At 46.6% G+C, this 21,552-nt stretch overlaps 3 protein-coding genes across 5 annotated transcripts; 1 reads left to right on the plus strand and 2 right to left on the minus strand.

The window, feature by feature from the left end:
* Window positions 1–1,575: 1,575 nt before the first annotated feature.
* PEX11B (peroxisomal biogenesis factor 11 beta) lies at window positions 1,576–10,361 on the minus strand. The gene is made up of 4 exons (XM_002759814.7): window positions 10,271–10,361; window positions 9,343–9,458; window positions 7,718–7,919; window positions 1,576–2,778 (listed from the first exon to the last, which is right to left on the minus strand). Exons 1-4 carry the CDS (start codon window positions 10,324–10,326, stop codon window positions 2,373–2,375), a joined length of 780 nt encoding a protein of 259 aa, XP_002759860.2. The 5' UTR covers window positions 10,327–10,361; the 3' UTR covers window positions 1,576–2,372.
* Window positions 10,362–10,489: 128 nt separating this feature from the next.
* GNRHR2 (gonadotropin releasing hormone receptor 2) lies at window positions 10,490–17,138 on the plus strand. Of its 2 annotated transcripts, XM_035278937.3 has the most exons (4): window positions 10,490–10,580; window positions 11,342–11,562; window positions 15,378–15,588; window positions 16,335–17,138. In XM_035278937.3, exons 1-4 carry the CDS (start codon window positions 10,544–10,546, stop codon window positions 16,754–16,756), a joined length of 891 nt encoding a protein of 296 aa, XP_035134828.3. In that variant the 5' UTR covers window positions 10,490–10,543; the 3' UTR covers window positions 16,757–17,138.
* Window positions 17,139–17,238: 100 nt separating this feature from the next.
* On the minus strand, window positions 17,239–19,242 carry RBM8A (RNA binding motif protein 8A). 2 transcript variants are annotated; one of them, XM_008984181.6, is made up of 6 exons: window positions 19,149–19,242; window positions 18,809–18,868; window positions 18,619–18,693; window positions 17,995–18,131; window positions 17,562–17,698; window positions 17,239–17,449 (listed from the first exon to the last, which is right to left on the minus strand). In XM_008984181.6, exons 1-6 carry the CDS (start codon window positions 19,213–19,215, stop codon window positions 17,404–17,406), a joined length of 522 nt encoding a protein of 173 aa, XP_008982429.1. In that variant the 5' UTR covers window positions 19,216–19,242; the 3' UTR covers window positions 17,239–17,403. The 2 variants fall into 2 exon arrangements, with proteins under 2 accessions (XP_008982429.1, XP_002759858.1); XM_002759812.7 differs by having other exon boundaries at window positions 18,619–18,696.
* Between the last annotated feature and the right edge of the window lie 2,310 nt (window positions 19,243–21,552).

The following is a 21,552-nucleotide window of genomic DNA, read 5'->3' on the forward strand; positions in this document are numbered from 1 at the left end:
GAAGTTCTCTGGCCTCTGTCTGTCCCTCTCTTTTTCTGTTTTCTTTACTTTCCCTCCCATCCTGCCCCCTCCCACTGGCAGCTAAAAATAAAGTTGAAAGGAATGGGAGGAGTGATGGTGGGGAACGGTGGGGAGCCCCAGACCAAGGAAAGGACTGAGCGATCTTAGTCTATTTCTGCCTTGGTGCTGCCCCCTGCAGGCCTCGTCTTTATATCCAAAGAGACATATTTTTTTGCCCATTTCAGCCATCTTTTCTACCCTTTATTGTTGCCAGGTTAATAGTGCTTTCCTCAAATTTGGAACAGGAGTGGGAATTAATTTTTTTTTTAATAAGAAAAAACCTTAAACTTTTGTCTAAAAGTTTTAGACGATTTTTTTTAGATGGAATCTCGCCCTGTAGCCCAGCTGGAGTGCAGTGGCCTGATCTCAGATCACTGCAACCTCCACCTCCCGGGTTCAAGTGATTCTCCTGTCTCAGCCTCTTGAGTAGCTGGGATTACAGGCATTTACCACCACGCTTGGCTAATTTTTGTATTTTTAGTAGAGACGGGGTTTTACAATGTTAGTCAGGATGGTCTTGAACCCTTGACCTCGTGATCTGCCCGCCTTGGCCTCCCAAAGTGCTGGGATTACAGGTGTGAGCACCGCACCTGGCTAGGGAAATTATTTACATTGAGAATAGAGACAGGGTTTCACCATGTTGCCCAGGCTGGTCTTGAACTCCTGAACTAAAGGAATCCTTCTGCCTCAGCCTCCCAAAGTGAGCCACTGTACGCGGCTGGGAGACAGGGAATAGATTCTTTTCTTTTTTAAGGCAGAGTCTCACTCTGTCACCCAGGCTGGAGTGTGGTGGTACAATCTTGGCTCACTACAACTTCTGTCTCCCTGGTTCAAGCATTTCTCATGCCTCAGCCTCCCAGGTAGCTGGGACTACAGGCACATCCCACCATACCTGGCTAATTTTTGTATTTTTAGTAGAGGTGGGGTTTTACCATGTTGGCCAGGCTGGTCTCAAACTCCTGACCTTAAGCGATCCGACTGCCTCAGCGTCCCAAAGTACTAGGACTACCAGCATGAGCCACCACTCCTGGCCGACAGATTCCTTTCACTTCCCAACCTTATTATCTTAACCTGTAATACAGAAAATCAAAGAGTTGGCAGCAGTGGAATCATTTCCCACCTAGGGGAGCCCCAACATGTGAAGATACAGCTCCAAATCCTTGCCAGCCCCACTCCACTTGATTCTGTTCTTGGCTCTTAGCCTATGCTGACATGTGGCACTCTACTTCTTAGAGGAACTATGTCTGAATTGGTATGAGATGTGTTTTGCGGAGCCAGGATAATAACTTCAGTATTAGACCAACCCTCGGCTACCCCAACTCCTCAGCTATAGACTTCTTAAAGTCATGGAGCTTCTTAGATTTTTGGATGCCCTTCGTATTTTGCTTTGCATACTGTAGGCGCTCAATAAAAGTAATGTGGATTATGTTAGTGGCTAATCCCATGAAAAACCCAAACCACAGTGACAGAAATAGGGGTCTCAAATGACCAAAAAATGAGGGACCAGACTAAACGTTGATGAGCAAACTGAACTTTAATTTGCCTACCTGAAAGGCTTGCTCTTCATTATTGGCACAGGCCACATCTATTTACACAGAATCATCGTACAGTATTTACAGCAAGATGCTAGACACAGCATCATTCTGGATAAGCAACGGAGGGGTGAGAACAGGCTAGGGAATAAAGCTCTGAAATCAGTGTCAGCAGAAATCTGAAGGTACAAGGAACGATAAGGGCCAAATCATGAGCAAGGTTGGTGAGGTAGACACGAGGGAGGAAGAGGAAACGTCCAACAACTTATGGTGCAGAGATATGAGGGAAGAGTCCACTGGCACATAAAGTCTTAAAAATTATGATTTGGAGTGTGAAGAAGGAAAAATCTGCCATAAGCCACCTCTGTGAGAAAAAAGAAGGCAGTTAGAACCTTACAGACAAAATCTTATACTTCCCCTAAAAAAGTAATTCTGCTGATTAAATCTCTGGACAGAATGAGAAGGTTAAAAAAAAAGACAGATGCATAGACACCGTATCTTAAATAGACCTAAGAGGCACCAAGTAAATACATTCAAGAGAGACACAGACAATGAAAGGGGAAAAGAACAGAAGCCCAGGCTCATCTAGAAATTAGTCATCCTATGAACTTCATAGCACCTTTCCTCACCTCTTCTTCCCCAAAGCTCTTCCTCCACCCCAAATCTCTGAATTTCTAATTTTAACTTTTTAAATAGAATTAGAAGGAGGCTGGTACATGAGGGACGATCTAAGATTCCATCTCACCAATTTAGGTCCCCTCCTTATCCTGTACCAGAAAGTCAGGGCTTGAGTCGTAGCCAGGGATAGATTAGGGTGAGAATAGACAGGATGGAGGACACGAGGCCACAAAGCCCCACAATCCCAGGGCCACAACGCCAGAGGCCTAGTTTGTCCAGTGGAATGAAGAGATCACAGGCATTTCTGACCACATCCAGCAGAAGTGGGGGATGACCTCTAAGGACTCGAGCCAGGAGCAGGACTTGGAGCCGAAGTTTCAGAGCCAGCTGGGGCAGACCTCCTCCTGGGGTCCCTGGTCCCCCAAGTCCCCCAGTTTCAATTCCTGCTGGGACTCCTCCTCCGGAACCTTTCAGTCGCCGGCTACAAGCTGAAGACTCTTGTTCCATCAGTAGGCGAATCTCATAAGCATCACGGCTCAAATTCATGATGAGGGAAAACAAATAGTACCTGATACACAGAGCAAAAGAGTCAGTAAGGACATGTATACCTACTTAACATATCCAACATCATATTTTAGCACTTTCTTGTCCTGAAGCACAAAGAGATTACATATCAGATCACCAGAAGTGAAGTGAATGCTATTACCCCTATTAGAAACGTCCTCCCCTGAGGAAATTATGCTAAGCAAAATAAGCCAGACACAGAAAGACAAATACTGCATAATCTCACTTATATGTGAAGCTAAAATAAGGCCAGGTGTGGTGGCCCATGCCTGTAATCCCAGCACTTTGGGAGGCTGAGACTGGCGGATCACCAGAGGGCAGGAGAACGAGACCAGCCTGGCCAACATGGCAAAAACCTGTCTCTACTAAAAATACAAAAATTGGACAGGTGTGGTGGCTGGTGCCTGTAATCCCAGTTACTTGGGAGGCTGACTCAGGAGACTCGCTTGAACCTGGGAAGCAGAGGTTGCAGTGGGCCAAGATCTCACCATTGCACTCCAGCCTGGGCGACAGAGCAAGACTCTGTCTTTAAAAAAAAAAAGCCTAATTCAAAGAGGCACAGAATAGAATGGGGGTTGCCAGGGATGGGGAGTGAGTGAGGGAAATGGGAAAATACTAGTCAAAGCATACAAGTTTCAATTATGCAAGATGAATAAATTCTGGAGATCTCATGTGCAGCACTGTGACCATAGTTAACAATGCTGTATTGGCTGGGTACGGTGGCTCATGCCTGTAATCCCAGCATTTTGGGAGCTGAAGGCAGGTGGATCATGAGGTCAGGAGATCAAGGCCATCCTGGCTAACATGGTGAAACCCTGTCTCTACTAAAAATCCAAAAAAATTAGCCAGGTGTGGTGGCATGTGCCTGTAGTCCCAGCTACTCGGGAGGCTGAGACAGGAGAATCGCTTGAACCCAGGAGGTGGAGGTTCTGGTGAGTGGAGATGATGACACCACTATATTCCAGCCTAGGCAACAGAGTCAGACTCTATCTCAAAAAAAAAAAAAAAAAAAAAAAAAAAAAAAACCTGGCCAGCCACGGTGGCTCAAACCTGTAATCCCAGCACTTTGGGAGGCTGAGGTGGGTGGATCATGAACGAGGTCAAGAGATCGAGACCATCCTGGTCAACATGGTGAAACCCTGTCTCTACTAAAAATACAAAAAATTAGCTGGGCATGGTGGCGCGTGCCTGTAATCTCAGCTATTCAGGAGGCTGAGGCAGGAGAATTTCCTGAACCCAGGAGGCGGAGGTTGCGGTGAGCCGAGATCGGGCGATCACACTCCAGCGAAACTCCGTCTCAAAAAAAAAAAAACCAAAATAACTCAAAAAACAAAAAACAAAACAATGCTGTATTGTATACTTGAAATCTGCCAGGAGGGTAGACCTTAAGTGTTCTTACCATAAAAGAAAAAAGGTAACCGTGTGAGGTGACAGACATGCTTGATTGTGGTGATCATTTCATAATGTACACGTACAAACATCGAGCTGTAACTCCTTAAATATATACTATTTCTTTTTCTTTTTTTTTATTTGAGACAAAGTTTTGCTCTGTCACTCAGGCTGGAGTGCAAAGGCATGATCTCAGCTCACTGCAACCTCCACCTCCCGAGTTCAGGCGATTCTCCTGCCTCAGCTTCCTGAGTAGCTGGGACTACATGCATGTGCCACCATGTCCAGCTAATTTTTGTATTTTTAGTAGGGATTGGGTTTCATTATGTTGGCCAGAATGGTCTCCATCTCCTGACTTTGTGATCCGCCTGCCTTGGCCTCCCAAAGTGCTGGGATTAAAGGCGTGAGCTAGCTTGCTTGGCCAATATATACAATTTCTATTTGTGAATTATGCCCCAATAAAAACAAAGAAACAAAGTCCTCTCATCATTCTGTAACTAATATACGTTTATGTGATCTGCATAAGATCCTGGTTTAAACTTCATGAGCATCATAAAATCTTCCAAGGTCAATCTCAAATTTCATTTTCTACTTGGCAACACACACACACACACACACACACACACACACACATTCAACTTGACCTATAACAAGGCAAACTTGTTTTGAAAAAACAAATTGAAGTTGTTTCAGACTCAAACATATTATAAGTTATCTAAATCCAATCCCTATTCCTTTAAAAAAAAAAAAAAAAAAAGAGGCCCATGGGTTTACGTAATTGCCAAATATGTTAGAGGTTATAAATTTCTTCAGTACGAAATCCATGTTTTAAATTTGTAATCCAATCTGACAGTGGTGGTCTGTACTCAATAGCGTGTTCTACCCTCAGAGTACATCCTGAATCCAGCACACCTGTCTATCACAGCCCCCCACCATACTCTAAGCCAGTACCATCTCCTGTCTGGACCACTGCTTTAGTGTTTTAACTGGTCTCATTGGGGCCATGCTTGCCCCCAACCCCAACAATCTATTTTCATACAATAGCATCAACGTAAACTGCATCATTATGGGATTTTTTTTTTGAGACAGAGTCTCACTGTTGCCCAGGCTGGAGTGCAGTGTCGTGATCTTGACTCACTGCAACATTTGCCTCCCGGGTTCAAGTGATCCTCCTGCCTCAGCCTCCCAAGTAGCTGGGTCTACAGGCGTGTGCCACCACGCCTGGCTAATTTTTGTATTTTTAGTAGAGATAAGGTTTCACCTTGTTAACCAGGATGGTCTCGATCTCCTGACCTTGTGATCCGCCAGCCTCAGTCTCCCAAAGCGCTGGGATTATAGGCATGAGCCACTGCGCCTAGCCCATTACGTCCCTTCTTAAAACCCTCCATGGTTGGCCTGGCATGGTGACTCACTCCTATAATCCCAGCACTATGTGAGGCCGAGGTGGGCAGACCATGAGGTCAGGAGTTCAAGACCAGCCGTGACCAACATAGTGAAACCTCGTCTCTACTAAAAATACAAAAATTAGCCAGTGGCATGTGCCTATAATCCCAGCTACTCAGGAGGCTAAGGCAGGAGAATCATTTGGAGGCTGGAGAATCGCTTGATCCCAGGAAGCAGAGGTTGCAGTGAGCCAAGATTGAGACACAGCAAAACTCCATCTCAAAAAACAAACAACAATAAAAAGAACTCTCCATGGTTTTCTTCCTATCACATTCATAATACAATCTAAATACCTTAGAGTCTTACAGACTCAACATCTAGTCCCTACCGCTCTAACTTTATCCTGTACCATTCTTTTTTTTTTTGAGACAGAGTTTCACTCTTGTTACCCAGGCTGGAGTGCAATGGCGCGATCTCGGCTCACCGCAACCTCCGCCTCCTGGGTTCAGGCAATTCTCCTGCCTCAGCCTCCTGAGTAGCTGGGATTACAGGCACACGCCACCATGCCCAGCTAATTTTTTGTATTTTGAGTAGAGACGGGGTTTCACCATGTTGACCAGGATGGTCTCGATCTCTTGACCTCGTGATCCACCCGCCTCGGCCTCCCAAAGTGCTGGGATTACAGGCTTGAGCCACCGTGCCCGGCCCGAGCCATGTTATAGTTGTTTATCACTGAGAAAGATGAAGAGAAAAGCAAGACAGAAACGGAGATGGAAAGAAGCTAATATGATGAAAAAGTACAAAGACAATCACAGGAAAACAAAAACAAATACAGATGTGAAGAATTTTACTCCCGAATCCTATTTCTTTCTACCTTCATTGTCAGCTACGTCCTTTGCCCAAGCCAACATCATCTCTTGCTCATATTAGGGCTTCTCCTCCTCCCTTGCCCCACTGCAATCCATTGTCTTTCTTTCTTTCTTTTTTGAGACAGAGTTTCACTCTTGTTGCCCAGGCTGGAGTGCAATGGCAGGATCTCAGCTTATCACAACCTCTACCTCTGGAGTTCAAGCAATACTCCTGCCTTAGCCTCTCGAGTCGCTGGAATTAGAAGCATGTGCCATGACACCCAGCTAATTTTGTATTTTTAGTAGAGACAGGGTTTCTCTATGTTGGTCAGGCTGGTCTTGAACTCCTGACCTCAGGTTATCTGCCCGCCTTGGCCTCCCAAAGTTTTGGGATTACAAGCGTGAGCCACCGCATCCAGCTACAATCCATTTTCAACATCTCAGAAAGAGATGTCCTTTAAACACAATTTGAATCATGTTATTTCCCTGCTCAGAATCCTTTAATAATGTCCCATTGTAGAATAAAATTTAAATAAAATAAATATTAACATTGCCTAAAAGGCCCTGTATGAATGATCTGGCACCTGTCTGTCTCTCAAATTTGAACTTACGGACTCAATGCTGTCCATCACACTGCCTTTCTATTTCTCCAATTCCCTGAAGTCTTCCTTGGTTCAAAGCCTTACTTAGCATGTGCTATTTTCTCTGTTTCAAAATATCTTTTCTGTTACTGTTGGCTTTGTTAACTCCTCCTACTCAGAAATCAGGTCTGAACTAAAATATTACTTTCTCAAAGTGTTTTTCCTGATTTTTCAACCTAAATTAGCTCCCCTTGTTATATTCTTTCATAATACTGTATACTTTTCCACAAATAGATATGAGAAGTTATTTGTTGTAGTTAGTATCTAACTCCCCCACTAAACTGGAAGCTTCAGGGCAGCAGGCACATTATCTTTTTAGCTCTTTGCTTTATGCCCCCTGCCCCATAGTAAGCATCTAATAAATATTTTTGTAATGAATGAATAAGCAGGTAGTGAAGGGGAATAACCTGTGGTACAGATAGATAGAAGCACAATTAAAGTGATACGATATCTTACCTTGCACAAATTAGTCATTCATTATGGAAGAGCATCTGTCTTCCATCTGCCCCCATTTGTTATTCTCTGATAGTTTTAAGATCTAAGTGAAGATTGGAAGTCAAGTGACTGATCAAGACTTAGATACTTTTTGGGAAGATCCTAAGAGATCTTTCCCTCACATAAGACAAGCTATGCAATACAGAGGCTGCAAAAAAATCTTGTAGGAGAGAAAAGGATATCAAACCTGAATGAACGCTGAGCCCACTTCTCCTGATCCACATGAGGAGCCAGTCCAGACTTTCCAGCCCACAGGACATTGTCGCAGGCGAAGTACAAGGCTCGATTGAGGTGACTAACAGTGATGCAGAATCTCAGGACAACATCTGATAGGTGAACAGCTCTTTTGGCTGACTCGAGGGCATCTGCTGAGTTACCCAGGCGTAGAACTTGTGGAGATTAGAGAGGGAAAGCAAGGATTTGTAAGTAGAGAGGCAGATAGCAAGAAACAGAGAAAGAGGACAAAAATTGAGCAATAATCATAACCATTTTTTTTTAGACAGAGTCTTGCTTTGTTGCCCAGGCTAGAGTGCAGTGGCGTAATCTCAGCTTACCACAGCCTCTGCTTCCCAGTTCAAGCAATTCTTGTCTCAGCCTCCCGAGCAGATGGGATTACAGGTGCCCACCACCACGTTCAGCTAAGTTTTGTAGTTTTAGTAGAGATGGGGTTTCACTGTGTTGGCCAGGCTGGTCTCGAACTCCTGACCTTGTGATCCACCTGCCTCAGCCTCCCAAAGTGCTAGGATTACAAGTGTGAGCCACTGGGCCCAGCCAACAATTTTTTTAAAGAGCAGAAACAGGTCAGGCATGGTGGCTCATGCCAGTAATTCCAGCACTTTATTAAGAAGCTGAGGTGGGCAGATCAGAGGAGTTTCAGACCAGCCTGGCCAGCATGGTGAAACCCTGTCTCTACCAAAAATACAAAAATTAGCCAGATGTGGTGGTGGGCGCCTGCAGTTCCAGCTGCTCAGGAGGCTGAGACAGAATAGTTAGAACCCGAGAGGCAGAGGTTGCAGTGAGCCGAGATTGCACCACTGCACTCCAGCCTGGGTGAGTGTGAGACTCCGTCTCAAATAAAAATAAAAATTAAGGCCGGGCATGGTGGCTCACGCCTGTAATCCCAGCACTTTGGGAGGTCAAGGCAGGTGGATCACGAGGTCAAGAGATCGAGATTATCCTGGTCAACATGGTGAAACCCCGTCTCTACTAAAAATACAAAAAAGTAGCTGGATATGGTGGCGCGTGCCTGTAATCCCAGCTACTCAGGAGGCTGAGGCAGGAGAATTGCCTGAACACAGGAGGCGCAGGTTGCAGTGAGCCGAGATCACGCCATTGCACTCCAGCCTGGTAACAAGAGCAAAACTCGGTCTCACAAAAATAAATAAATAAATAAATAAATAAAAATAAAGAGCAGAAACAGTTCATTTTTCTTTTTTTCTTTTTTCAAGACAGGGTTTCACCATATTGGTCAGGCTGCTCTCAAACTCCTAACCTCAGGTGATCCGCCTGCCTCAGCCTCCCAAAGTGCTGGGATTATAGGCGTGAGCCACAACGCCTGGCAACAGTTCATTTTCCAATTTCCAATTTAATTTTTGTGCCAGTTTACTTTTCTCAAACTTGCCCCATTCTCTCCAATCCTCCTAATTACTTCCATACCCCTGCTCTCTTGGCTCAACTGGACGCAAGCAGAGGGTAAGTGCAGAGCCAAATGAGGAAGAACAGGGGCAGAAGGTACAGGAAGGAGGGACCTAGGAAGGAGAGGTGCGGCGGAGGAAGGGTTGGGGAGATAAAAGAAAAGACAGAGTTACTTACGCTTTCTTCCAAGGCTCAGGTGGCCCTCCAGCTGTCGGATCTGTTTCTGTAACTCAGGACTGGCTCCATGCCTCTGCAGCGCATGGCCAAGAAGAGAGCAAGCATACTGGGCGGCCCTAGAGGAGAGGGCAGGCAAGGTAAGGTGGAGACCTCCCTGACCTTCCGCTCAAAACTATCCTCCAAAAGGCAAAGGCAGGCTTCCCCCTTTTCCAGTTTGAGACCACTCTCTTTCTTCCTCCATGCCCATATCTCACCATTTCTCCAGGCCAGGGGAAGGGAACGGGATAAGGAGAAAAAAGAGCCTAGGAAGGGGTGAGGAGCACTACTGAATGTTGAGGAAATAAGAAGTCTGACAATGATGAGGCCTGAGGGGCCAGTGAAGGCCGCAGGGGTCCATCACCAGCACATCGGCGTGAGCATGTACGTGATCGATGAGGGGGAGGCAGACAGTTGCAGGGCATTTTATTCATCAGAATAGCTGAATAAGAGATTTCAAGGCCCTCTAGCTGAATGGAGACCAAACGCCAGAGCGGCGGCAGAGGAGTTCCCGAATGACAGCACGGTGAGGGGACATGGAAACTGGGAGTGCCTTCTCAGCTCTGGGGGTACAGTCCAGGGCTACCCGCCATGGGGCGAATGCTCCTCATTCCATCACCGCCCAGTGAGGACGCTGTCGGTCGTATGTGGACACCGCAACCCTGAGCGGCCTCCCCGCTGGCCCACTCATGCCTCAGTTTCCCCATCTCTTCCGCGAGCGGAAAAGAATCATCTCCTCAAGAGCGGCTCAAATCTGCGCCTCACGCGGTCCGTTCCGGCCCCCGTAGCCAGTATTAACCCTTCTTGACCCTCCGTAGCCTGAACTGACCTCGCCTCACCAGTCTTCCTCTGCCCGTCCCTCCCCCCACCCCCATTCCTATTCGGGCCGCACCTACACAGCCGCTCCCGGGCTTGGCTCTGAGCACTGAAGCGGACCCAGGCGTCCATGACAGCGGCAGCCCCGGCTCGGCGGCCCCGCTCCCGCCCCACTTCTCGCCCCTAGTCACGCCTCCTGCGCGACCCAACGGTGCCTTGCGAGGGACAAACAACATCAGAAAAGAAAGCGAGTGGAGCTGGCCCTTAAAGCGGAATTTCAGGACGCGAAACGCCTGTCTTTGAGCCTGTCTGCGTGCTACTGTGCCTGTCTCCGTCAGGATGTCCCCTTATGAGACGACCTCTACTCTCTAAGCACGCCTCCAGCGGTACGTTCTTATTTAAATATTCCGCACAAAGGGCGTGGTCTGCAGGGGCGGGGCGGGGCCTGCAGGGGCGGGGCGGGGCGAGAAAGCGCCGCAGTGATCTCCTCGCCTTGGAGGCTGGGATAGGTGTGCCCCCGGCAGAACACCCTAAACACACTTGCACGCAGGCTCTAGCAGAATCCAGGGCTATAGGGACTAAAGAGGTCTAGGGCAGTAGAGGCCCGAAACCCAGGCTGATCTGTCCAAGAGAAAAGAAGAAAAAACGAAGTTTGGTACCAGATCTTCGTTCCCTGCAGGACCCTGACAGTTGGACGAGTGACCTCCTCCAGAACATACGGAGAGTCTCCAGACGCAGAGGCTTTAAGGAAGGAAATTCGCAATAATCAGCTCCAGATCCTGAAAAGGAGGGCGAAGAATCAGTGGCCAAATCTAACCGCTTCATACTCACACTTCATCCTCCTATCTCCAGGCCACCATGTCTGCAGTAAACGGCACCCCTTGGGGGTCCTCAGCGCGGGAGGAGGTCTGGGCAGGATCGGGAGTGGAGGTGGAGGGCTCAGAGCTGCCCACCTTCTCGACAGCAGCAAAGGTCCGAGTGGGAGTGACCATTGTGCTGTTTGTTTCTTCGGCTGGAGGGAACCTGGCTGTCCTGTGGTCAGTGACACGGCCGCAACCCAGCCAGCTCCGCCCCTCTCCGGTCAGGAGACTCTTCGCCCATTTAGCAGCCGCCGACTTACTAGTCACTTTTGTGGTTATGCCCCTAGATGCCACCTGGAATATCACTGTTCAGTGGCTGGCTGGGGACATCGCATGTCGGACACTCATGTTCCTGAAACTAATGGCCATGTATGCTGCAGCTTTCCTGCCTGTGGTCATTGGACTGGATCGCCAGGCAGCAGTACTCAATCCGCTTGGATCCCGCTCAGGTGTAAGGAAACTTCTGGGGGCAGCCTGGGGACTTAGTTTCCTGCTTGCCTTGCCCCAGGTGAGTGACGTGCAACTCAGGACCAGGGAGGACAGGAGTTTGGGTCCATAGATGAGTCAAAGGGTGTGCTTGGGGGCCATCAGCCGTTAATCCTCAGGGAGAAAGCCTCTGCTCTCTTCCGGAAGATTATTTGCATGTTAATTTACATCTGTTAGAGGCTGCCTTTAAAAGCAGTATCCTGTATCTGTGCCTCTTCCATTAGATCTCTTTTACTACACTTGGCTCTACCTCTTTGCATCCTCCCAATCTCACCTCCTTCAGACTGGGGCAAGTTAGAGAAACATACATGGGGGTGGGTCTTTTAAGAGAGTAAAGTCGGCCGGGCGCGGTGGCTCAAGCCTGTAATCCCAGCACTTTGGGAGGCTGAGACGGGTAGATCACGAGGTCAAGAGATCGAGACCATCCTGGTTAACATGGTGAAACCCCATCTCTACTAAAAATACAAAAAATTAGCTGGGCACGGTGGCGCGTGCCTGTAATCCCAGCTACTCAGGAGGCTGAGGCAGGAGAATTGCCTGAACCCAGGAGGCGGAGGTTGCGCTGAGCCGAGATCGCGCCATTGCACTCCAGCCTGCGTAACAAGAGCGAAACTCCGTCTCAAAAAAAAAAAAAAAGAGAGTGAGGCCAGTAGTTTGGGTAAAACTCTGTGGTACATCATTTACCCATTCAAAATATGTGCATCTCCAGGGCCACTCAAATGCTAAGGATAGAGCAGCAAAATCCTGCCTTCAAGAAATGTATAGACTAGTGCAAGAAACAAATAAATTAGGCAATTACAATACAGTGTGTATTCGAAAGCGTTATGGTAAAGGAGCTAAAGAAGACAGTGGCAGGGGAGAGGGTATCTGATGCAGCCATGCAGTCAGGGAAAGTTTCCCAGAGATGTTAAAATTTGATTCTTCAGAGACAGGTGTTAGACCAGTTAATATAGGAAAAATGCTAAGGAGGATGGAGGATAGAGGATCTCAGTGCCGCTAAAGCTGAGGATTAGAAAATGGTGAGTAATGAGCTGAGAGGGGAAGACGAGCCAGATCACAAATATTAAAATTGTACTTTATCCTGAGTGCAGTGGAGAGACACTACAGTAAAAAGAGAGTGACATAACCAAATTTGTGTTTTTTACCCTGACTTTATTGTGGAATGAGTGTTAAAACTGGAAACAAGCGAGCTTCTGAACCTGAGTACTAGGTTAATCAAGTAAATCAAATACTGAAAGGGAACTAGAAATCTGGGGCAGAGCGGGGAAGGGGGAAGCTAAACACAAAGCAATTCCTCCAAAACAAAAACCACTATCACTATCATGGGGTGGGTGTACAGGATACAGCACCAAGTCTGAGACTGTAGGATCAGAATTATGTCTAGGAGGCCAAGAAGGGTCTAGGCTTTGTCTCTGGAATGAGAGTCCATTCTACTGATTCAAGATTTGACCCTTATTTACCTCCTCCAATTATTAGAGATATAATTACTAGAAGTTAGTCTGACTATACTTCTAAGAACAAAGAAAGGCCCAGGTGGCTCAAGCCTGTAAACCCCAGCATTTTGGAAGGCCTAGGCGGGCAGATCACTTGAGGTCAGGAGTTCGAGACCAACCTGACCAATGTGATGAAACCCCGTCTCTATTAAAGATATAAAAATTAGCCCGAGTGCCTATAATCCAAACTACTCTGGAGGCTGAGGCATAAGAATTGTTTGAACCTGGGAGGCAGAGGCTGGGGTAAGCCAAGACTGTACCATTGCACTCTGGCGTGACAGAGCCAGACTCTGTTGGGGAGCAGGGGAAAGAACAGAGACAAATACTACTCATATGTTATAAACAGGACCTCCACCAAAAGAAGCCTGTTGCTGTGGTGCCATTTACAATTAGGTTTGTTTATATGAAGCACATTGTAGATGTGGATTGAGAATTAGAAGACTTTTTGTTTCAGTTTGCCTGTTTTGCTTTGCTCTTTTTTTTTTTTTTTTGAGTCTGGGCTCTACTGCTAACTAGCTATATGATTTTGGCTAAGCCACTTGAAATCCATGGGCCACAGGCTGATGCAATGGGAAATGAATTTCAACCTTTCTTACAGCCTTACAATCGACAATAATTGTCATCTGTTTGTTTCAATGGCAAACTGGTCGTGACATGTATGATACATGTGCAAAAGGTGATATTTTTTGGTTCCAAATTAGTATTGTTTTGGGTAAAATTCTGCATTGCCCATATGCTGTAATTGTAGTTAAAATATTAGTGTCGATAAAATAAAAAATGTAATAATGTTATGTTAGTGTGGTGAGGGAGTATTAGGGGTAGTTAGAAATTACCTATTTTTGTAGGCGTAAATTTCCACATTATCAGCAGTTGAAAGGAATGTTTCTGCAGTACATGATAAATGGCAATAAAACAGGAGAAAGGAAAGATCAAAGCAAGGTCGTGGACCAAACTGTAAATCCAAGAGCTTGCATTATTTTTATCTCCTCACCATTTCCAAGTACTTCTTAGGCAAGCACAAAAACAGAAAACAAAACAATTTAGAAATATATGAATGCAAGAGATGGGAAGAGGAAAGACCATTTCCCAACTAGCTCAGAGTAGCCTGATCATAACTCCAAACAGTTCACGAAATTCTGTCTTAGGATCAAACTATTCACCTTTCCTTTTTTTTTTTTTGAGATGTAGTTTTGCTGTTGTTATCCAGGCTGGAGTGCAAAGGCACGATCTTGGCTCACCGCAACCTCCGCCTTCTGGGTTCAAGCAATTCTCCTGCCTCAGCCTCCTGAGTAGCTGAGATTAGAGGCACGCGCCACCATGCCCAGCTAATTTTTGTATTTTTAGTAGAGACGGGGTTTCACCTCGTTGACCAGGATGGTCTCAATCTCTTGACCTCGTGACCCACCTGCTTCGGCCTCCCAAAGTGCTGGGATTATAAGGCATGAGCCACCGTGCCCGGCTTTATTCACCTTTCCTAAATGTCCCTCATGCCTGCTAAAATCACTTTCCCAAATGTCTTGTATCTAGGAATCTGACACCTACTGATCTTACCTGTAATCAAATTAACAGTGACTCAGTCTTTGTTACTGGAACCCAGACACTTGAATCTTGGAGCTCTAAACTGAGATAGTTTTTACCAATTCAATTGGAAAACCCAGTAATTTAACAAAACCAGGGCAGGGCAGGGGGAGGGAGGAGCAGCCAGTATCACTTGGAAAATGCTAAATTTTATTATTTAACGTTATTTCACCATTATAGTTACTGCAGATAAGACTATTACTACTGCCGCACGGTGGCTCACGCCTGTAATCCTAGCGCTTTGGGAGGTCGAGGTGGGTGGATCACCTGAGGTCAGGCGTTCAAGACCAGCCTGGCCATCATGGTGAAACCCCATCTTAAAAAAAAAAAAAGACTATTACTACTAAAGGTCACTTCAGAGTAGCTGCAAAATGGCCTCGAGTTTTGGCAGCACCCATATTACACAATATTTCTTTTCCCATAAAATAACACACATATCAGAAAAATCATTTCATCTAAAAATGAGTAAGGTGGTAGTAATACCATCCCTTATAAAGTGCAATGTTAGAATAATACTTGAGAAGGCGGTATTAAGTTCTGAGATTTAACAAACTTACTGCTCAGCATCCTATTCGAGCCTAAGAGGAAGCTAGGTACTTTCGATACATTCCCAACCTCTTTAAGGTGGCACTATGGGTGAACTGTTTCTCAGCACTGTGCTGCTTCACTTGGAATTAAGGATGAATTGGGAGGAGACAGTATGACATAGGTGGGTAGGTTGGGTGGTGAGGGGAACCAGTTGTCATAGTCCTCAACTCCCCTCCAGCTGTTCCTGTTCCATACCGTCCACCGAGCTGGTCCAGTTCCCTTCACTCAGTGTGCCACCAAAGGGAGCTTCAAGGCTCGATGGCAAGAGACCACCTATAACCTCTTCACTTTCTGCTGCCTCTTTCTGCTGCCACTGACTGCCATGGCCATCTGCTATAGCCGCATTGTGCTCGGTGTGTCCAGCCCCCGGACAAGGAAGGGGAGCCATGGTGAGAATCCCAATTCCCAGGCCTTAATCCTTACCGCTAGACCTGTTGCCTCTTATTACCTACCTAATGGCTACCTACCAGTCACTAAACCAAAGTGAGATCTTCACCATGTCTAGTGCCTGATGCTGGAGATAACTTTGTTGAATCCCTTCAAATATAAAGAGCTGAGCAGAGTTAGCTGGACAAGAACTAGGGAGGCACTCAGTATTATTTATTCTTTATTCCTTTTTTTTTTTGAGATGGAGTTTCGCTTGTTACCCAGGCTGGAGTGCAATGGCACGATCTCGGCTCACCGCAACCTCTGCCTCCTGGGTTCAAGCAATTCTGTCTCAACCTCCCGAGTAGCTGGGACTACAGGCGCGCACCACCGTGCCCAGCTAATTTTTCTATTTTTGGTAGAGACGGGGTTTCACCATGTTGACCAGGGTAGTCTCGATCTCTTGACCTCGTGATCCACCCGCCTCGGCCTCCCAAAGTGCTGGGATTATAGGAATGAGCCACCGCACCTGGCCTATTTATTCTTCAACACAATCAAGTCTTAAAGCAGACTTGGTGGCTCCACATTTCTATCATAATCGCTGGGGGTAAGAGAGCATAGAGTCCCCGGTTGGGAAGGGAAGAGGATTTGCAGCATTCTCCTTGTAGGCTGCAAGCTGTCTTCACCAGCTATGCCCCTCCATCAATTCACCCTGTACTCAGTTCAGAAACGGAGTGTCTGAATCACAGAGTATTTTCTGAATTCCTAGCCCCTGCCGGGGAATTTGCCCTCCGTCGCTCCTTCGACAATCGTCCCCGTGTCCGTCTCCGGGCCCTGAGACTGGCCCTGCTCGTCTTGCTGACCTTCATCCTCTGCTGGACACCTTATTACCTACTAGGTCTGTGGTACTGGTTTTCCCCGAGCATGCTAAGTGAAGTCCCTCCCAGCCTCAGCCACATCCTTTTCCTCTTTGGCCTCCTCAATGCTCCTTTGGATCCTCTCCTCTATGGGGCCTTCACCCTTGGCTGCCGAAGAGGGCACCAAGAACTTAGTATGGACTCTTCTAGGGAAGAAGGGTCTAGGAGAATGTTCCAACAGGACATTCAAGCCCTTAGACAAACGGAAGTACAAAAAACTGTGACATCAAGAAAGGCAGGAGAAACAAAAGACATTTCTATAACATCAATCTGATCCTAACACAGTATAGAGAAACACAATAATTCTTTAATACCATAAGATCTTAACGTCTCAATTTCCTGCTCTCCTAATCCCCCCCAAAAAGAAATACTGAGCAGTGTCTCCATTTTAAACCCTGCCTGAACTTGAGACTATGTCTAATACAGAAACTCACACAACTAGCCTGGGCAACACAGTGAGACCTCATCTCTATAGAAATATTAAAAGTTTAGCCAGGCATGGTGGCATGTGCCTGTAACCCCAGCTACTTGGGAGGGTGAGGCAGAAGGATGGCTTGAGCCCAGGAGTTTGAAGCTTCAGTGAGCTATGATCGTGCAGCTGCCCTCCAGCCTGGACAACACAGCAAGACTCTATCTCAAAAAAAGAAAAAAAGAAATACATACAGTTCAGTCCCTAGGAGTATCTTCACAATGCTCCATACTGCCTTACTATGCTTTAGAACTTTTAATTTTAGGACAGGAAAGTAACATTAAATGTAGAAAACAAAAAATTGAACATTTATTTGCAACTCAAAAGAAATACTACACACATAGGGTAAGAGATTAAATATAAACACAGCAAGTTCCACCCCAGTCCTGTTTGTCCAAGCCTGCATGGCCAAATGGAATCTTGAAGAGAACACCTGGACAACAGACGACCTGTCAGCGACGTCTCCGGTCTGGACTTCTGCTGCGTCTTCGGCCACCTCTAGGGAACAAAGAAGCAGGGAAAAGTCCATTAGAGGGACATAATACTACGCCCTCATTCTGTTTCGTTCGTATTCCCTTCACCCAAACAGTGTTTGCCCTCTTCATTTTACCTCCTCTTGCCTTTTGGTGGACCCCGAACAAAACACCAGTCAACACTGATTGGCTGTCCCATCAAATCCTGGCCATTGAGTCCCTCCATAGCAGCCTGGGCCTCCTTGTATGTTTCATACTCAACTAGAGTATACCCCTGGGGAAAGTGAAAAGACAGATATGAAAACCCTCCTATTTCCCCAAGCATCACTGAGTATCCTTTTCCTCAAATTCAATCTCAGAAAAACCTATAAACTTTAAGCAATGAATGTACATCATATATCTCTACTGTATATATTCATCATGTCTGTTTCTGTCTCTTCCGTGTCTGATAAAACATGGATTTCCAATGTCATTTTATTTCAACTTTGCTCCAACCACATCAAACACAGAACTACCAATACTAAGAGTTATGAAAGAAGAGAGGCAATGAAGTATCACTTCATTGGATACCTTCAGATATCCTGTTCGCCTGTCGAGGTTGAGGTGAATGTTTTTAATTTCCCCATATTCTGCGAATTTGTCATGTATATCTTCTTCAGTGGCTTCCTCGTGGACTCCAGTAACAAAGAGAATCCAGCCTTCAACAGCTGTTGAGGGACGGAGGGAAGTTGTCTAAGTACATGAGAGAAACACTTCAAGCAGGCTCACAGGAGTGGACTGAGTGCGGATTCAGATTGTTTTTGTTTTTGAGATGGAGTCTTGCTCTGTCACCAGGCTGGAGTGCAGTGGCGCAATGTCTGCTCACTGAATCTCCACCTCCTGGGTTCAAGCGCTTCCCCTGCCTCAGCCTCCCGAGTAGCTGGGACTAAAGGCGTTCACTACCACGCCTGGCTAATTTTTTGTATTTCAGTAGAGACGGGGTTTCACCAGGTTGGCCAGGATGGACTCGATCTCTTGATCTCATAATCCAGCCGCCTAGGCTTCCCTAAGTGCTGGAATTACAGGTGTGAGCCCACTGCACCAGGCCAGGGATTGTTTAAACTATCTCTGAATCCATTTCTACTGCGTTTAACTATTTTATTGGTTTCTAACTACCATAAACACGGATAACTCACAGGTTCCATTATTACTCACAGCGTTGTGGCCCGGGTTCATCGCCATCCTGCTCCACGCTGTCATAATCCTCACGCATCCGCGCTCGGGACCCCTCTTCTATAAGGGACAGACACGAGATCACCGAAACCTCCTCCTTTCTCCCATTGTTCCTATGAGTTAGGTGGGGACTCCAAAACCCGCAGCTCTACCCGACTTTGCCCACACTCACCGGAGCCAAAGCCGCGGCCCTTCCGTTTCTTCGCTTTTTCTTTTAGTTTGTGAATGCTCTCTGGAGCCCAAGAAAAGAAGAGAGTAAGTAACCATGACAGTCATTTGTAACAATTGTCTTTCCCAAGACACTATCTGCAATCCGACCCAAACTGCCTCTAGTCTCAGTCGCTTCCCGGTCCCGCCCTCCCTTCTCCTAAAGGGGAGGAGTCTCTAGTCCACCCAAGACCCGGTTACCCGATTCCCATCCTCACGACCGGGGACAAAAAAGAGTAAATTTTCCTATCACAGCCTTCTCTCGCACCTTCCCCGCTTCCCGCAGCCGCCTCCACTGTCCTCACCGTCCCCATCCTCATCCATGGCGAAATCTTCGCCCCCGGCCTCGTGAAGATCTAGCACGTCCGCCATCTTGCCTTCGATGGAGCTCTCGTCTGTGCCGCTCAAACACTAGGCACCTCGGGAAACTGTCGCAGAGGGAAAAGGTCACCAGTGAAGCTGACCAATCAAAGGCTAACTCTAAATCCCGCCCTCGGCACGGTAAAAATACGCAATGGGGGCGGGCCTAGTTCGGAAAGATGCCGGAAGTGTTCCTATGGCCATCTTGAGCAGGTCGCGACCTAAATGCTGCCATGTTGGGAGGTACCGATTACAGGGGTTAGTTGCCTCCTCTTAGCCGCGGCAGCTGTTGAGAAATACTGTACTATTCACAGTAAGGATCGGCGTAATTTCCTTGTTAGAGGGCTTCATCCCAATCCGGGAAATGGTAACTGAAGAAACTTTTTCAAAAATTCCAGGCCTTTACCCTGTTCCGAGGCAGAGTGCTGTATGATAGGAGCGTTTCTAAAAAATAGTTTGATATAAAGCGGCATCTTCTGAGGTAAGAAAAAAAAGAAAAAAAAATAGTTTGATAGCAGTGCGGGCACAAATAACTGCTTCTGAAACATTCTGCAGCACCGAATTTCTCTTCAAGAAACTAACAGACCTGGTTGCAATACGATTGGTGAGACAGATATCAGGGGTTTTTTGTTTTTAAACTCCCTACCTGTAATCCCAGCTACCCAGGAGGCTGAGCCAGGAGAATCGCTTGAACCCGGGTGGTGGAGGTTTGCAGTGAGCCGAGATCAGGCCGCTGCACTACAGCTTGGGGGACAGAGTGAGACTCCGTCTCAAAAAAAAAAACAAAAGGATAAAACTCCCTTAATACTTCTGGGAATTACTCGTATTAGCTTTTAAATTATATCAATTACGGCCTTCAGCAAAATAGGGGCTTTATCTTTTTTTCAGGATGGTACAGGTATTTCACGTTTGCAAACCTCAGATTTGAAACAGTGGCCCCCCAAATTCTGGAATCCTGATGTAAACCTTAAAAAGTAGTGGGCCGGATTCACTTATTTCTGAATGCCTGCATGGATGTCTAATATTAAAGGAGTTGCTGGCAATAAAAGGGCAAATAATTACATTATAAACATTGTATGAGAGTGATAATTGCTGTCATAAAGTGCTGTGGCAGTACAAGGAAAGTTTCTAGGAACTGCAAGAACTTCGGGTTTCAATTGGACCTTTGAGGCTAAGTACTTTTCCAGGCAAAGAAGTTGTTTTGAGATTAGGAGAACCTTCTGTGGGACAACTGAAAATTAAAAGTGAGAAAGAGGGCCGGGTGCACTGGCTCATGCCTGTAATCCCAGCACTTTGGGAGGCGGAGGCTGTTGGATCACCTGAGGTCAGGAGTTTGAGAGTAGCCTGGCCAACATGGCGAAACCCCATCTCTACTAAAAATACAAAATTTAACTGGGCATGGTGGAGTGCACCCGTAATCCCAGCTACTCGAGAGGCTGAGGCAGGAGAATCACTTGAACCCGGGAGAGGAGGTTGCAAGCGAGCTGAGATCTCACCACTGCCCTCCAGCTTGGGTGACAGACTGAGACTCCATCTCCAAAAAAATAAATAAATAAAATAAAGAAAAAGAATAAAGTGAAAAATAAAATTTAAAAAGCAATTAGGAGACACTAATGCATTTTCACAGTAGGTAGTGTGACCGTCTTAAAAATCAGTGTGGTTACATACCTACTAACTCCCCCCCGCCCCGTAACTTTTTTTTTGAGACAGAGTCTTGCTATGTCGCCCAGACTGGAGTGTAGTGGTGCAATCTTGGCTCGCTGCAACCTCAACTTGTTGCAGTCTCCGCCTCCTGGGTTCCAGGGATTCTCCCGCCTCAGCCTCCTGAGTAGCTGGGAATACAGGCGCCTGCCACCACACTGGCCTAATTTTCGTATTTTTAGTAGAGACGGGGTTTCACGATGTTGGCCAGGATAGTCTCGATCTCCTGACCTCGTGATCTGCCCACCTCAGCCTCCCAAAGTGCTGGAATTACAGGCATGAGCCACTGCTCTGAGCCAAAAACCCTTTTTTGTTAGAGAGGTCTGGCTATATTGCCCAGGCTGGCCTGAAACTCTTGGGCATGAAGGATCCTCTGGTGTCCCAAGCAGCTGGGACTACAGGCATGTAACCCTGCACCTGGCTCTTTCCTTGGCTTTTTGCTGCACTTAGAATAAAAATTCAAACTCACACAGCCAGCTTGGCCTGTGTCTTCAACCTGTTCAACCACCATTCTTCCCTGTTACCCATTGAGCTCGCCCTACACTTTCAGTCAACTGTGGTGTACTCTTTCTCATCCCAGGGCTTTTGCAGCTTTTTTAAAAATTTGAGATGGAGTCTTGCTCTCTCGCCCAGACTTGACTGCAGTGA

This window comes from Callithrix jacchus, chromosome 18 (genome assembly GCF_049354715.1).
Source record: "Callithrix jacchus isolate 240 chromosome 18, calJac240_pri, whole genome shotgun sequence".
Lineage (NCBI taxonomy): Eukaryota > Metazoa > Chordata > Mammalia > Primates > Cebidae > Callithrix > Callithrix jacchus.